The sequence below is a fragment of the Anticarsia gemmatalis genome, chromosome 4 (assembly GCF_050436995.1).
Source record: "Anticarsia gemmatalis isolate Benzon Research Colony breed Stoneville strain chromosome 4, ilAntGemm2 primary, whole genome shotgun sequence".
In the NCBI taxonomy this organism is placed as follows: domain Eukaryota; kingdom Metazoa; phylum Arthropoda; class Insecta; order Lepidoptera; family Erebidae; genus Anticarsia; species Anticarsia gemmatalis.
This window is the reverse complement of record NC_134748.1, coordinates 729,439-746,127: the sequence shown is the minus strand read 5'-3', so window position 1 is coordinate 746,127 and position 16,689 is coordinate 729,439. Positions and strand designations below refer to the sequence as shown.

The 16,689-nt window shown below is 38.4% G+C and overlaps 1 protein-coding gene across 3 annotated transcripts; it reads right to left on the bottom strand.

The window, feature by feature from the left end:
• Positions 1 to 1,281: 1,281 nt before the first annotated feature.
• BTBD9 (BTB (POZ) domain containing 9) lies at positions 1,282 to 16,239 on the bottom strand. 3 transcript variants are annotated; one of them, XM_076136852.1, is made up of 15 exons: positions 16,066 to 16,239; positions 14,389 to 14,485; positions 12,469 to 12,632; positions 11,812 to 11,875; positions 11,108 to 11,264; positions 10,627 to 10,726; positions 10,223 to 10,351; positions 9,628 to 9,787; positions 9,201 to 9,423; positions 8,072 to 8,231; positions 7,638 to 7,765; positions 7,108 to 7,347; positions 6,300 to 6,378; positions 6,015 to 6,123; positions 1,282 to 5,635 (listed from the first exon to the last, which is right to left on the bottom strand). In XM_076136852.1, the coding sequence occupies exons 2-15, from the start codon at positions 14,459 to 14,461 to the stop codon at positions 5,487 to 5,489; spliced, it is 1,935 nt and encodes a 644-aa protein (XP_075992967.1). In that variant the 5' UTR covers positions 14,462 to 14,485; positions 16,066 to 16,239; the 3' UTR covers positions 1,282 to 5,486. The 3 variants fall into 3 exon arrangements, 1 of the variants encoding a protein (XP_075992967.1); XR_012960549.1 differs by lacking the exons at positions 1,282 to 5,635; positions 6,015 to 6,123 and having other exon boundaries at positions 6,700 to 7,347; positions 11,800 to 11,875; XR_012960550.1 differs by lacking the exons at positions 1,282 to 5,635; positions 6,015 to 6,123 and having other exon boundaries at positions 6,700 to 7,347.
• Between the last annotated feature and the right edge of the window lie 450 nt (positions 16,240 to 16,689).

The following is a 16,689-nucleotide window of genomic DNA, read 5'->3' as shown; positions in this document are numbered from 1 at the left end:
GTTAGGAGAATCTAGCGACAAAACAATGATAGACATCGCTTTACCGTCTTTGTCAACATCAACAGGCTGATCATCCGGTGGTTCTATACAGCACCACAAATCTTGGCTCCTTAAATATGCCTTCATAACGATTTTCCAAGCGACAAAGTCCTTTCTCCCAGTAAGTCGTAGATCCTCCATATTTAGACTTGATCAACTTTATCAGCACAGAGGTTATATTTTAAGGCCTCAGTCTCGGCTCCGATAAAATAAATAATGGTACCTATATTAAGTTACTTCGTAAACCGTTAGATGGCAATAATAATGAAGATAGAAAAATCATCAACGTTTCATTTTAAGCAGAAAATTTTGATCAGCCTTAAAGATCAATAATTATTTAAAACTTGTGAAGTTGTTATAACTAAAAACAAAACAAATTTATTCCATAAAATATTGCATAACGTAACATACCATATAAGCACAAAATATCGAATAAACAGGCATACATAATGATACCCAAGATCGAACAATCACACTCTCAATATCTATACATACCTAGAATAAAATTATAACAACCTCATATCTGTATATTATAGATATTAAAAAAAACTAAGATGGTGATCTTCATACAACAAATACAAGCCAAAATATGATTGTTTTTTTTTTGTCTTTCTGTCTGTTTGTTGTCCGCTTTTCACGCAAAAACTACTAAACGGATTATGATGAAACTTTTTTTGTTATATACCTATTAGTCCTCGCTAACGCATAGGCAATCTTTTTTTGGAAATTCGCTCTTTAAGGGGGTCAAAAGAGGGAGGTAAATTTGTATGAAACTCCGTCAGTTTTAAAGATAATACGATTCAAATTAGTATTTTGGATAGAAATTAAGAGTGACGCAATAAGTATTTTTGGAAATTCTGCCTTAACGGGGGTGAAAAAGGGGGGTACATTTCTATGAAACTCCGTCAGTTATGATGCAAGTAGTTATGATCTCCTGGTAACTGTGAAAAAGTTTATAGAGAGATAAAAAAGTGTGAGCGGAGCTGCGCGGGTCAGCTAGTGTAATAATAGTATTCACAGAGTGCAAGTTTTTTCCAGTCCCCTAAATCCCACTTATCCCTTACCCACATTCTTGCAAGATGCGGGACCCTAGATCCAGAAAAACCGAAATCTCGGTATATCAAAACAGAAGCCCTAAAAATATTTCTGTAATAAAAAAAGAAAGATTTGGCGTGTTTTGTGGATTCTAACGATTGTTTCGTATTAATGGGTTATTTGTTTAAAATAAATGAAACACTTAAATATTTTAAAAGTTTTAATAAAACATATTAAAAGCTCCAATAATGTTCTCTGCCTTACTATACTATCGAATGATTACAACTCGTTTCCAACTTATCCTATAATTTCTGAAACCAATCGGTTCAACCTTTATCACAGTGATTTTAAAGTCTACCGCCAGCCATAGACGAGGCGAAAAAAACATTTAAAATTTTCTGTTTTATACCCAAATCATCTAATAAACAAGACACATGGGTCCTAGACCCTATGAGAACCAGAAATAAATAGTAGCATATTTGAAATGCCATCAATTTTTAAATTTTAAATGGCCTCAAAATGGCGACGGCGACTCACAATACCCAACCATATCCTTTATAAATCTACTACAATAATTATTATTACAATGATACACAATAACCAATGCAAATACTATCTTTTACATAAATGGCCTACTGCTGTTTTTTCAGCTAATAATAAAATAGTGGGTATATAGAATTAATAGAATAAATTACAATCTATGAATTATTTCATCTCTACTGTAGTAACATGCTTAGGACCAATACATACAAGCCTTTGTACAACACTCGTTAAGCAATCAAAAGACAGTATTTTGATATCACTCTAATAATCTTTTTTCAATATGATATTTTCTAGGGCCACTTTTCTTTACTAATTAAAATGTAAATAGCGGCCTTTTATAGAAACAAATACAATATGACTGCTAACTACTACCATTTTCAACATTTTCGACTACCCTACATTCTCATATTTGTCACAACACAAACATTCCATAAATATACGTAAACAAATTACAGTATTATAACTATTTACATATAAACGATTGATAGATACTGTAACTCTTTCCTTTTTACGACATTTGATAGTGGTTAGAAAAAGACAAAAACTTGAACAGTCCTACTATACAATTTATAAAATATGTTCCGTACCGTTCTTAACATTTGATAAGAAAGAAAGAAACCACTACATTGATAACACACTGTTTGAATAATAAAAGCACTAGCGGATCCAGGATACTCTTCCACCTCGAAAGCATCTGGTTAATCACTCTCAATGATGCTCGGGTCACCTAATAGTATTTTGGAAGACAAATAAAATTCTACCATTTCTGACTGTTAACTGAAAAAACGTTAATGAGCGTGTAACATTCTTTTTTTAATACAGTACTGTCCCACTGCTGGGCAAGGGTCTCCTCCCAAACGAGGGGGAGGGGGTTAGGCCTTGAGTCCACCACGGTGGCAACATTTATTTATATTTTATCTCGTACGGAACGATGTATTTAAATGTTATTTTTTACGAAAATTGCCTTTCTGGATTTTACTATTTTACTCCTACATGTCAAGCCTTTATCATATTATATTTTAAGTCCTTGTAACCGAGATCCTGGGTTCGCAGTAATTGTTGTCTTAAACTTATATTTTACGTACTTATACGAAATAGGTGCATAAACTAATACATTTTGCTTAAATAATCCCGCTTACAATGTGTAGATATTATATTACTATTTATAAAATTGGTGGTTGCTTAATAAGTGATGGTGAATCTTATTTACTTAATAAATTTAACCCATTACTGTCCCAATGCTGGGCAAGGGTCTCCTCCCGTAATGAGGGAGGGGTTAGGCCTTGAGTCCACCACGCTGGCCAAGTGCGGGTTGGGGACTTTGCATGCCCTCAATAAATGTATTAAACAAATTTTAGGCATGCAAGGTTTCCTCACGATGTTTTCCTTCACCGTTGGAGCATGTGACAATTATTTCTAATACACACATAACTTCGAAAAGTCATTGGTGTGTTGCCTTGGGTTCGAACCTGCGACCACTTGCGTGGGAGGTGTCAACTTATAAAAAAAATGGATACAGAAAATTGTCGAACTGCCTTATTTAAAAACTAGGTTTATAAAACTGTCTCTATTGCCAAAGAATTAGAATTATAATCATCATAATATATGGTGTTATATTTGTTCGAGCGATACGCGATTGCCGCATCGCTACGTCTCGCGTTCGGTTCTCAGTGCCTCGAAAATGGTAATATTAATTAATACGTAGTTTTTAAATAAGGCAGTGACTAACTTAAATATGTATTACAATATGTGGGATACAATAAGCAATACCACTTAGTGTGACCAATAATAAAAACATAGATATGACATCGACAGAGAACAGACTAGAAACATTAGCTTACACACTAAATAACTAAGCAGGTCGGTTGTGAAATATACCCAACGCAAAACCGCGATTTAATATCGCATCGCTAGAATTCGCGATATGAGAAACAATCGCGATGGAGTGCTAATCGCTGCATATTGCAAGGCATATCTATCTTTTGAAGAAGTGTCTTATGACGTCATCGCGTAATTTCGCGATTTTAACGTTGCAATTTTATATCGCGGCTTTTTAAGTTGTTATTACTGTAGGTATTATTACAATATTCTTCTTTATAAATATAACAGAAGGAGTAAGAAGAATAGTACATATTATAAATCGGATCAAAAGTATCAAGTATACATTTTAAAATTTATATATGACTAAATAATAGTAAAGTAATTTCAAAAGTAGGAGCTCTTTCATACAGCGGTATTTCAAAGATCTTTCATAGTTGTTATCTGTGGTTAAAAACTTGACCACCCGTCTTACCAAGGGGTACCCAGGTAATTGGATTGTGAAGATCCGATGGACACAGTCACTCCATGTATAATGGTATTCAGCATCTGGTAAGACTGGAAGCCGACTCCAACTTAGTTGGAAGAAAGGCTAGGCTGATAATGATTAGTCATACCGTACAAGTCTTGTTCTTAATCTTATTTGTTCTATAAATTGTGTGTTAGTAACCATTTGTAAAACAAAATTAAGTTATGAAAACTTAATTCATAAACATAATCGTTGTAAAACCATTGAAATCATATTGTTCTGTATTTCGTTGAACTTAACACATTAAACATAGGCACAGTGCGAATTATATTTATACATTACTGTGAAAAGACTTTAATAAAATTCATCACGTTTTTGAAAATGGCTTAGTTTTTACTCTTAAATCGCCAACGTCTTATTTATGGGACCATTTTCGAGCATGCTGTAGTCTAAGTATACGGTCATTTGCAATATTCTATCTTTACTTAAGGATAGCATATTCAGATAGAAATAACAGATTTTGCTTAGCAACCAAATTAAAGTGATGCTAGATATTTTGTTCCTCACTTAGCTGAGAAGTTGCTAATATTTTTCTCCGAAATATAATCTATCACGTTACCAAATTTTATACAAATGATTTCAGCAGTCTAACATACATATAAGTAGGACCAACAAATCTTATTTATAATGTAAGTATAGAATATAGATTTTTACAGAGTAACAACTCTTGTCTAGTAACCAAACATTATTTATTCCTGTCTAAAGATAGACTATTGGGAATGACCGGTAGACCATACAGAAGAAAAAAAAAGCCCGAAATTGGACGTTTTTATACAAACGACGTTGGCGATAAAAAAAGTGTTAAAATCTGCCTTCAAACTCATATACTCTGCTTACCGAATAATTATGATATGCGTTAACATACCACTTAGAACCAACTAACTGCATACATTCTTACAACTAACTTTAACAGACAGTTTAACCTTCTTACAAGTGTCGGTTAGCTCGCCAAGGAATATTTTTTCATACATTTTTTATTGTTTTATCTATAGGTTAGGCTAACTGACGCTTATTAGAAGAAATATGTTTTTGAAGAATAAAATTGCGTATGAAACTCGTATCTACTTAAAAAATACGGTTTGCCCATAAAAGGAAGTGCTGGTAAAATATTTTAGACTTTTTATGTACCCTGAAATTAATAGGTAGGACGAAAATTATATATCAGCTGCCTATCCCACCTACTACTAGGTTTATTTTATTTCTTTTCGATGATTTATTAATGTTCATCAAGCTTTTCAATTTAAAGTAAGATCACCTATAAAAGGGTCTTTCATGAAGGTGTTTATACCCAAGTCTTTCTTTATTTACCCTATGTTGGTGTATTTCCGTTGACCCAAGGCCTCGCCCTTAAGATATCTAGGCCAGTTGGGCAAGTAATATTCGACTTTATTGTAGGGCACATAAAGCCTAAAATGTTTTGACAAGTAAATATGGAACAGACATTATTCGCTTTTAAGTAATAGCAAGTTTTATACAAGGTTTACCAAGTCCCATGGTATGAGCACCGGCAGTAGGCGGTGTGTCAGTCGTCGTACCTCTCCTCGGCCTCCGTGGCGGTCTCGGCGGGGGGCAGCGCGCGGGGCGTGGGCGGAGTGCCGGGGGCTGCGCCCGCGGCGGCCTCCGGGGCGGCTGCGGCCGGGGCACACGCTCCACTGTCTGATGAACCTGACCCTAGAGATTAGGAAAGAGACATATATTTTCTATATACATTCCGAATAAATGACAAGAGTTGTTTTGAGTCGTAAAACATTTTGTTTGATAAGTAATTTAGCACGGATAGAATCTGGTATTGGAAAACTATAAACCAACATAAGGTACAGCTCAAACTAGACAGAAGTACTTGTCATAAATATTAGCGTTGCAATAATCGCAGAACGTCCATTCTTGCTCCACGTCCGATCATATGTAAACGCATAATACGAACACGTATTTGAACTGAAACTTATTTTTTGTAGAACAAACAAACTACTTATATTACGAAGAGCAATACGCCTATTACAGCCTTATAAGCACACAGATCTATTTATCTTAAGAATGCAATTCAACTTACCGCTAGGATTGAGCCTGTTCTCGTGTGAAGGCCTCTGCTTCTTGGCGGCGGGGTCCTCGCGCGGCTCCTCCACCTGCGCCGGGCACTCTAGGTGCACCAGGTGGAATACCTGCACATACACCAAAGTTTAATTGACTTGCTATAGCAAAAAATTCCACACTATTGTTGTTTTTCCTGATTCGTACTTAGGTTATTGTAAAAAAGTTACTATCTGTAGGCTGTTCTTCAAAGCGAAGCTCTTGGATCAATTGAGACCAAATTATCGTTTCTAAAATGTTAATTTACCTCGTTAACCGAGTTGTTGGTACCGACGATACGTATGATCGACACCGGGCGTGGCTTGAAGTATATCACTTGCCAGGACCTGCAACAAAGAAATATATTAGCAACGATAGAACAGTGACATCCATGTGGTCTAAACACTCACCTCTCATACAAGTGGTCGAATGTTTGAAGCCAAGGCAAAATATCTGAATTGTCGAAGTTATGTGTGCATTAGAAAAGTAAAAGTGTTGCTAAGGTAAACATCGTGATGAAACCAAATAACTTGTGCGTTCTTTATGAAGGGATGTAAAATCTCAGCCCGTACTGGGCAAGAGTGGTAGATGCACGGTCCTTCTCTTCTTCGTAAAAGAGACTGTTGCCCAGCAGTGAGATGGTAATAGGTTCAATTTAAAAGTTGTACCTGCATGGCTCGCGCGTGCGGTCACACACCATCTCCCAGTCCCAGTAGTTGAGCGAGGTCTCCACGTAGTACGAGTAGTGCCTGTAGTCGCAGTCCCACAGCAGCATGCGGATGTAACACAGCAGGTACTGCTTACCTGCATGGCTCGCGCGTGCGGTCACACACCATCTCCCAGTCCCAGTAGTTGAGCGAGGTCTCCACGTAGTACGAGTAGTGCCTGTAGTCGCAGTCCCACAGCAGCATGCGGATGTAACACAGCAGGTACTGCTTACCTGCATGGCTCGCGCGTGCGGTCACACACCATCTCCCAGTCCCAGTAGTTGAGCGAGGTCTCCACGTAGTACGAGTAGTGCCTGTAGTCGCAGTCCCACAGCAGCATGCGGATGTAACACAGCAGGTACTGCTTACCTGCATGGCTCGCGCGTGCGGTCACACACCATCTCCCAGTCCCAGTAGTTGAGCGAGGTCTCCACGTAGTACGAGTAGTGCCTGTAGTCGCAGTCCCACAGCAGCATGCGGATGGAGGACAGCAGGTAGGGCTGTGCGAGCTGCACCACGATGGCGCCCGAGCCGAGCTGGTGGCACGTGTAGCCCTGGTCCCAGTCGTAGTGCTCCGTGTCGCCGTTAAGAAGCGCGTTGCGGGAACGACTGACGAAAATATAAATTTTAGTTTAACAATTCGCTTAACCGACAGTCTTACAGCAGTATTTCAATATGGTGAAAAAATCAGTAGAATACTGAATTGCCCAGTTGAAACAAGTTTCTACATTCGGCAACTTATCAATAGAAATCCAGCACATATAAATGTTCTTTATGGACATTTTACTTTAGTTTGAATAGATATCAAAGGATGTACTCTTTTATGAACGATTCAAAGCTCCAGAGCTATATAGAAGTAAATTAAGCCGAACCAAAGATATTTTACGACATTGTCTTACCTGATGCCTTCAATAACGACAGCGGACAGTTCGACGGTGGCGACATTGTGCACGGGCTCAATGAGGCCGTTGCGTAGTGGAGGGACACGCGCCGTGTGCATCGCCTCCAACGCTACTGCGTGGAACACCTATTATAAAATAATTTTTTAAGTGAGTGTGACGTTTTCGAAGACGATGTCCAGGACAGAGCAAAATGGAGAAGAAAGATGACGGGCTGACCCCACTACCATATGGGATTCATAGCATGGCAAAGAGAAAGAAAGAAAGAAAGAAAGAAAGTAAGAGAGAGAGAGAGAGAGAGAGAGAGAGAGAGAGAGAGAGAGGAGGGAGGGAAGGAGAGAGAGGGGAGAGAGGGGGGGGGTGACATATTTACCAACAGAAAAGTTCGAAATATTGCGTTAACAAAGCACAAGTAGCACAACAAATAAACTGACCTTATTAACAGTATTGCTAGTGCCGACCAGCTTGATGTACTGGACGACTCGCGGCTCAAAGTACAAGTTCTGCCACGAGCGACAGAAGTAGTTGCTGTGGTCGATCACGCGCACCCAGTCCTTCTGGTCCACTGATACCTCGATGTAGTACGCGTACGACCTGAGAGGTAAAGAAATCTTGCTAGTTTTTGATATTTATTTTTTTGATTTTTTGTAGATGATGCGTGTTCGTTTCGTACGTATACGGTGTACGTAAGAATGTAATTATATCGATATTTCTACGCACGTTGATGGTGTGGCGCGTGTAGCCGCGCTCCATGTCGCAGTTCTCAGCTCGTCATGTACACTCGAGTGTTATACGAGTGAGTGAGAGGTGAGTACCTGTTGTCCCGGTCCCACAGCAGCAGGCGCACGTGGTTGACGATGGTGGGGGCGGGCAGGCGCACGATGATGCCGGGGTTGTCGGGCGCGTCGTTGATGGTGTGGCGCGTGTAGCCGCGCTCCATGTCGCAGTTCTCAGCTCGTCATGTACACTCGAGTGTTATACGAGTGAGTGAGAGGTGAGTACCTGTTGTCCCGGTCCCACAGCAGCAGGCGCACGTGGTTGACGATGGTGGGGGCGGGCAGGCGCACGATGATGCCGGGGTTGTCGGGCGCGTCGTTGATGGTGTGGCGCGTGTAGCCGCGCTCCATGTCGCAGTTCTCAGCTCGTCATGTACACTCGAGTGTTATACGAGTGAGTGAGAGGTGAGTACCTGTTGTCCCGGTCCCACAGCAGCAGGCGCACGTGGTTGACGATGGTGGGGGCGGGCAGGCGCACGATGATGCCGGGGTTGTCGGGCGCGTCGTTGATGGTGTGGCGCGTGTAGCCGCGCTCCATGTCGCAGTTCTCAGCTCGTCATGTACACTCGAGTGTTATACGAGTGAGTGAGAGGTGAGTACCTGTTGTCCCGGTCCCACAGCAGCAGGCGCACGTGGTTGACGATGGTGGGGGCGGGCAGGCGCACGATGATGCCGGGGTTGTCGGGCGCGTCGTTGATGGTGTGGCGCGTGTAGCCGCGCTCCATGTCGCAGTTCTCAGCTCGTCATGTACACTCGAGTGTTATACGAGTGAGTGAGAGGTGAGTACCTGTTGTCCCGGTCCCACAGCAGCAGGCGCACGTGGTTGACGATGGTGGGGGCGGGCAGGCGCACGACGATGCCGGGGTTGTCGGGCGCGTCGTTGATGGTGTGGCGCGTGTAGCCGCGCTCCATGTCGTAGTTCTCCGTGTCACCGTCCAGCAGCGCCGAGCGCATGTCGCCCGAAATCACGCGCGCGCCGCGTTTTGGCGTCGCTACGTTCTCTTCTGGCACTGTGGTACACACATTATGATAATTCATTAAAAATCATGTCTAAGGGCGCCTTCAAATTTGCCGCGTGGCTGCAGCGCTAAACCGGCGCAGCGGCCGCGCGGCGCCATCTAGTCAGTGAAAAAGCAACTCAACTTAACAATTTCTTAGTTTCGATTAGTCTAGATCGCACTACGGTTGATTGTCATGAATAAAGTGAGACTTACACAGTAGTCCCCTGTGGCGTAGCTCGGTGCTGTTGGTCTGCGTCTTCTCCTGTATGGCGTCGAGCAACATGTCGGGGGTCACGAGCGAGAACGGACGCACCACCGTCAGCAGCTCCTCCAAGCTCATCAGCGTTAGACGCACGCATTTGAGAATCTTTTCCTAACAAAAATATTAATAAAAGATGTTGACTTTTTAAATTCAATGTTAAGAAAATTATGATCGAGTACTAAAGAGTCGTTTAATTGTATTCCAAATAAGGCATGTTTTTTAGGAGGAGTATTGCTTTAAACGCAAATCCTTGTAATAAAATTGTCTTATAGCAAGTGATATTTTATTTTTCTGAATCTTTAAATATGTAAGTAGGGGTGTAATAACAGAATAGAACAAGATCATTTAGTGGGTTATAAGAAGGTATAAACTTCTGACATAGAGTGCAATTACTGAAAAAAATCCGAAATACGTTTTCGGTAATGTTAGTTCAGAATTTTTTTAACTCAACCGGGCTAGAAAATGTTTTCGATTTACCAATAGATAAAATTATGTTACAACCACACTTTTTTATGTAAATAGAGGTAATATAATGATTGTACTCACAACTTGTGCCTGTCCGCCCTCAGACTTGACCCATATCTGGTTGGCGTTGAACCAGCTGCACACCGCCTTGAAGATGTCGGCCTCGGGCGCGAAGAACGAGTCGCGCTCCAGTACACCTTGCAGCGCTTCCTGAGCAACAAATAAAAAATAATTTAGAGCCCTCTTGGCAAGATTAGCTTTCTCAAGCAATATATTATATGATTAGATCTTGTTTTGCAATAAAATTTTCTACACTGTACAAATGTGATTGTACACATTTTCATTTAATGTATTTTTTTTTAATACAGTCATCTAATAGTCTACCAACGCTACAATATAATCGATTTGCCACAAAAATAATCTACGTTTGTTTGTGTGTTAGTTTATATATATAGTGTGTTAGTTTTCCAAAAAGCTATACTTACGACAGACAGTTGCAGGAAGGAGTCGTGCTGCAACACTTCTATCGCGTTCCTGTCCAGGAAGTTGTAGCAATAGTCCATCAGCGCCTTCAGCCCGTACAGTCTGCAACAATGTAGTCTATTTTAATTCATTTTGTAGTGCAATACTAAATGGGTACTGTATAGTCGGTAAGGTTAGGCACGTATTATAGATTCGTTATATAATTCGAAAAACTAAGCAAAACTTTTTTTGTTTTACAAGAGGCAATGTATCTACCGCCAAATATCTTTATTTGGGGAATCATATTGACACTTTTGACCGATCCCCAGACTCCAAAATAATCTGTCCAATATAGTAAATCGATAAACAAAAAATCCTTCTGATAATTCCAAGTTATTAGTAGAAACCGCAGTTAAAGTTCATCCTTCGATTAAATCATAACTAATTTTAATGACTACATCTATTACATTATGAACAAAAAGGTTTAAAGTCAATAGTGTTTACCTGGCCGCATCGAGCACAGCACAAACATTCCTGAGCGCGAGCACCTGCCTCAAGTAGTCAGAGATAGCCGCCTCCAGCTCCTGGAAGTTGAACTGATGCGCCAGGCCCAGCATGTCCAGGACCGTGTCCTCGCGCAACAGCGAGAGACCCATGTGACCTGCAAACGAGATACTTTCAAAACCTTATAGAAAAGTAAATTTAACATGGGTTTAAATTTACTTTTTTATTTAAATACTAATTGATATTTTTATATCCGACGACCTGGTAAGGGTTGCCGGAGTCCGATGGATGAGGGCGGCCCAGGACCGGTCCTATTGGCGCTCGATGGGGGAGGCCTTTGTCCAGCAGTGGACGATTCCCGGCTGAGATGATGATGATATTTACAGTGCACTGTGATACAAGTGCGTTCAGACAAAGTTTATAACGCCGATTTATTTTATTTTGAATATTAGTTAGAGAAAATTCAGATCAATATACTATTCCCTTCGAAGATTTCCATTAACTAAGTATTCTTAAGTGTCTACGCGTTCTCACTCTCATAATGTATATAAATTTAATATTTTTTAATCATAAATCAGAAGGTCAATTTTTATTTCAGCTAACAGTATTTTTCAGAGACAGAAAATAGTAGAAATAGTCCTTAATTATCTAGTAACTAACTACTACTAGTAAATAATAGAAAGAGCAGATACCTAAGCATTTACCTGAGTAAACATATCGGAGGAGTGCTTTGAACGCCTGCAGCGGTGCTTGCAACTCCACTTCAGCCTGCAAGAAGAAAAAAAAGTTATAACAATAATTGTACTATATAACACTTATTGTAAGGACATGTTGATACGCGACGCGTCTCAGTATAAGAATAAAACTAACCCTCTTAAAAAAATATATGAAGTTATGAAAGGATTATAAACTGTTTTGTTTCTTTCACTCCTTAGCAAAGTAGAAAGAGAAAACATATTAAAGTAGCTTTCTAACTAAAGTGTGTTTATGAATAAGAAGGTAAGTCCATTACATTATTATTACATGTGTGACAAATGCGACGCGAAGCATAGACGACGAATACAAAAATTACAAACAACGACAAGACGGGGTTCTTCATATATCCATGAAGACTAGCAGTTCCTATGCACGTAGAGACCCAAGAATGCTACTAAATCTTGACATACATACATAAATAGTCAATACTAGGCAAGTGGGACCTTGACTTTTAAAATAAACTTTTCTTAATCAAGAATAGTTCATATTATATTGCACACACGTTACGTGCTTTTGTATCGCATCGAATTCGTCGTAGAAGGGGTCAGTCTATAAAAGTAATGATGTAGCGATTCTGTATCAAGCTTTATCTTCATCTTGCCCACCTGATTAGCTTCCCTCATGCCGCCATAAAGCAGCGCCCTGAAGTAATCACTGCTGGCTGCGAGGATGACCTTGTGTGCAGGGATCCTCTGGCCCTCCACGATGAGCGTGACGTCAGAGTACTCCGAGGACAGACATAGTGAGCCTATGTGTTCCGACAGGTGGCCTGAAACACATCACACTGTTTATTTTTCCGAAGGGCATCATATGCGTGTACAATCAACACCGAAAGTCGCTACACATTTTATAAAGTTTTGAATAGCATGGTTTATGCTCCACAGGTTCGTAAGTAAGTGTTCCTTCGTGACAAATATTCCTCTGTCTGAAGCCACCTGAATCATCCGCAATAGATGGATACAGGCCAATTATGATGATGAGGTACATAAGTAAGCGTCTATCACCGGCCTTATCGAATTTCTTAGAATGAGTTTAAAGTTCTTCTAATTCGAATGATATAATTGTTGATACTTAAGTGCTTGATAGTGTCCTGGAGCTTCGCATTCGAATTTTTGTTTATAAAATGTTGAACGTTTTCTTATACTGAATGGTCGTACTAGTACGATGCAGTCATTGTTTGTTGCCCAATATAAAGTTTTCGAAATACAAGAAGTCAATCATTGCCACTCTAGAATCGATGCAAATGAATTACAAAAAATGGTCTTTAATCATACAGTGGTATCGCATTCATATTATAATTTGTGTTTCTATCCCTACACCAAATGCTACAGCCGGTTTATGCATACAGTCTCGAGTGGTTTTAGCACCGCGTGACAAGTATATCTATTGCGAAAATTATACCAAATTCTCAAGGCTTCGTGTAAAGTAGGTGAATAAATCTCAGTAGCATGTTCTTATGACATGACGGAACTTCGACAATAAACGTGCACGCACAACTGCGTGTCAAGTTTGCGTGCACCAAACGTATTAACTGACAAAATTGTGTACTAAAATGTATTATTTCTTGTTAGCATGATACAAACACGAGATATTTTTGCGAAAAATGTTTTTTATGTTGTGTTTGGTTCTTTACTTTTGAGGTAGATTATAGAGTCACAAGCTATAGCCATATAATAATATGTGGATAATGTTGTGAGCTACACATTCGCATAAGAATTGTTGTTAATATTTTTTATTAAGAAAAGTGTGTAACTGTTTGTTTTCCCTAAATAAATAAATAAATAGCTTGTGGCACACTGACATACTTTTTATTTGAGTTAAACTTTTTGATGAAGGTAATTAATTCATCATAAAGCTACTATAGTAGGTAGATTAATTAATGTGTAAAGCAATAAATTTTGTCTCCACTATCATAAACTGAAACAATCACCTCCAGAGGTTAATGTGCTTTTTGCTCCAACGATTTTTCAGGTTCATTGAGTATTGGCGATTATCTGAGCATGACATCAAATTTGCATTGTATTGTATGCACTTTAGTAACAAGGTCGAGCTGGGGTTATGAGAAGTCATTACCCTCCTTATAGAATTATTGATTATTGACAAAAACATACAATAAATGGATAGAGTTTGAAACCTGATCTGTAAAACTTATATTACAGATATTAGACATGAATATAAATCAAACAAATCACCTCTGGCGATTGCCTTTTGGCGCCCATCTAAACCACTGCACTATAGGCGGCATAGATGACCATTTGTTATTAGGGTTAATAAGATTTAAGAAATTTTCGCATACTAAAAGTAGAATGTAACAACATCTAGTCACACTATGGACTTTAAACAAGTGATCCACATTGTTCATTATGTTTTTTTATAATTTATCGTATCATCAGTGGCCTTTGATTATAATCTATTGAGAATGATTACTATTACTTACATAAACTTACTCCAATAATGATGTTCTAAATCTTTGATGATATAGGTATAAACATGCAAAAACATAAAAATAAAAGTAATGTTCTTACTAATGTGTTCAATGTCGCCAACTCGTGCACTAGACGTGTTGTTCACACTCATGTACTGGTGCTGGCTACTCATTGTCAACGCCTTTCATCAAACGTGCTGCAAACATACAACATTATTACAAGTCAAGCTTTTACTACTTTAGTTACCAACATCTTTATCTAGACTAGAGTGAACAGTGGGAGCCTTCCTGCGGCACACGCTGGAAGCATCTAGCGCAGAATCTGAGAGGACTAATCCTCCCACCACAAAGGTACTCTCAAACACTGGGTCAAATATCCAGCATCTATCAGGCACCAATGACTTGTCTCTCATCTATACTAGCAGATCTGCTGAGCTTCTCATAGTGCAAATTATTGATAGTTTTGTCTATTGTTTTCATAATCTTTCATTAATTCTAAAAGATCCTCTACTATTTATAATACAGAATAACCATAAAATTTTACTCTATTCCCATTAATGTAAACTTAAATGACACAATCTTTTTTTTATTTTAGTATTTTATTTATGTTGATGCGATGCAGGAAGTACACAATAAAACATGTCTTATTTACATTTAATTATTCCTCATAGTCTAGTAGTATAGAATAAAGTACATGTTACTTTATTCTAGTGCGTAGTAGTATTACGAGCAGTGATAGCCGAGTGGTATAAGTTGACACCTCCCACGCAAGTGGTCGCAGGTTCGAACCCGAGGCAACACACCAATGACTTTTCGAAGTTATGTGTGTATTAGAAATAATTGTCACATGCTCTAACGGTGAAGGAAAACATCGTGAGGAAACCTTGCATGCCTAAAATTTGTTTAATACATTTATTGAGGGCATGCAAAGTCCCCAACCCGCACTTGGCCAGCGTGGTGGACTCAAGGCCTAACCCCTTCCTCATTACGGGAGGAGACCCTTGCCCAGCAGTGGGACATTAATGGGTTAAATTTGTTTTGTTTGTACTTTATTCTGGGAGACTATCCCATGTATATGAGAAGTATAAATAAGATAAATGTTCATGTAAATCCCCTATTACAGCTGTTTGTAGAAAAACATTACTGTAATCTTACTGAATGGGAATTTCTTGAAATCACACCTGTTAACTAGGAATAACACTTAACTTGTGCCAACCTATTCTTTTAAATTGCTTGTCTATGCCACTCAGCAAGATAAAAACACTTGTATTAGACTTGTTTATTTCTATTAATCAAAGAATAAAATCTAGTATTCATTAACAACTAATAACTGTGAGTATTTAGTACAATTTAACTATATGTTTTTATTAAGCTTTGGAAGTGTATAAAAACATACAGTGTGGTATTACAATATCAACTTTTTAAAATGAGTTTGTGATATAGGTACTTAAAAAAGCTGATAAATAAAAACCTCCTATTAGCGTGATAATGCTCTACTTCACATTGGAGATAATCGGAACCCAGTTTCAGATGTTTTAAATTCACCAAAAACAACACAAATATTTTGTTACACTCATAAACAAAACAAAGAAATCTCTAGAATCCTACATTTGCATACATATTTAGAATTGCGGAGTGGTAAACTACAAAGAAATACACTAATTCTGCTACGGTAATGTTTATAAACCATATTATTAAGAAACTACAGTCGCTACGTAATTAAAAGTATCAATAAAAATATTTGTCTTTAAAATTTATTCATAAAATGAATACATACGCATCAATTTATATTCCACGACTATTAGTAACAAAAACACCACAATCTTGAACAAAACTTAAAACAATCACATGCAATTTGTTTTAAATTGTTTTGTAAATAGTTTTTTTTACAGCGATTACTTTATTGCGAAATCCGCAATGGGAAAATTTGACTTGACAATGTTTTGACAACTTTCTTTCAATTGACAAAATTAAATAATAAGGTGGTTTAGTTTGAGTAACAGGCTTTTAAGGAAAAAAAATGCTTATGCCGCCACGTTTCTAGATGCTTACGTATAAATTTCACGTTGTTTTATTATTGTTAGGTACTTATTAGAATGGACAACAATAAGCGAATTGCTTAAATGAGTAGGTAATACGTGTTTAATCTAGGTACATTATTTTGTACGTAAAAAAAGGTTCAATAGAATAATAAAAAAAAATTAAGACTTTTTTTTCTACAACATAAAATAAAATAAAATATGTCATTGGCTGGATAGTATAACAAGAATTTTAGATTTTTGACCAATTAATTACCTAACAATTGTTGTTGGACATAAGTTGTTTCTTAACCAAACTACCGGTAGGTATGTATAAGTTATGGAAGCATAGGTTTAAGGAAGTGAAAAAGAAAAATACAATT

Coding starts and splice junctions, on each gene's coding strand:
- BTBD9 (XM_076136852.1), bottom strand. CDS start 14,461: ATGAGTAGCCAGCACCAGTACATGAGTGTGAACAACACGTCTAGTGCA. Junction 8,232..9,200: donor CTGTGGGACCGGGACAACAG/GTACTCACCTCT, acceptor TTTACCTCTCAG/GTCGTACGCGTACTACATCG. Junction 6,124..6,299: donor CCAACAACTCGGTTAACGAG/GTAAATTAACAT, acceptor GTGTATGTGCAG/GTATTCCACCTGGTGCACCT.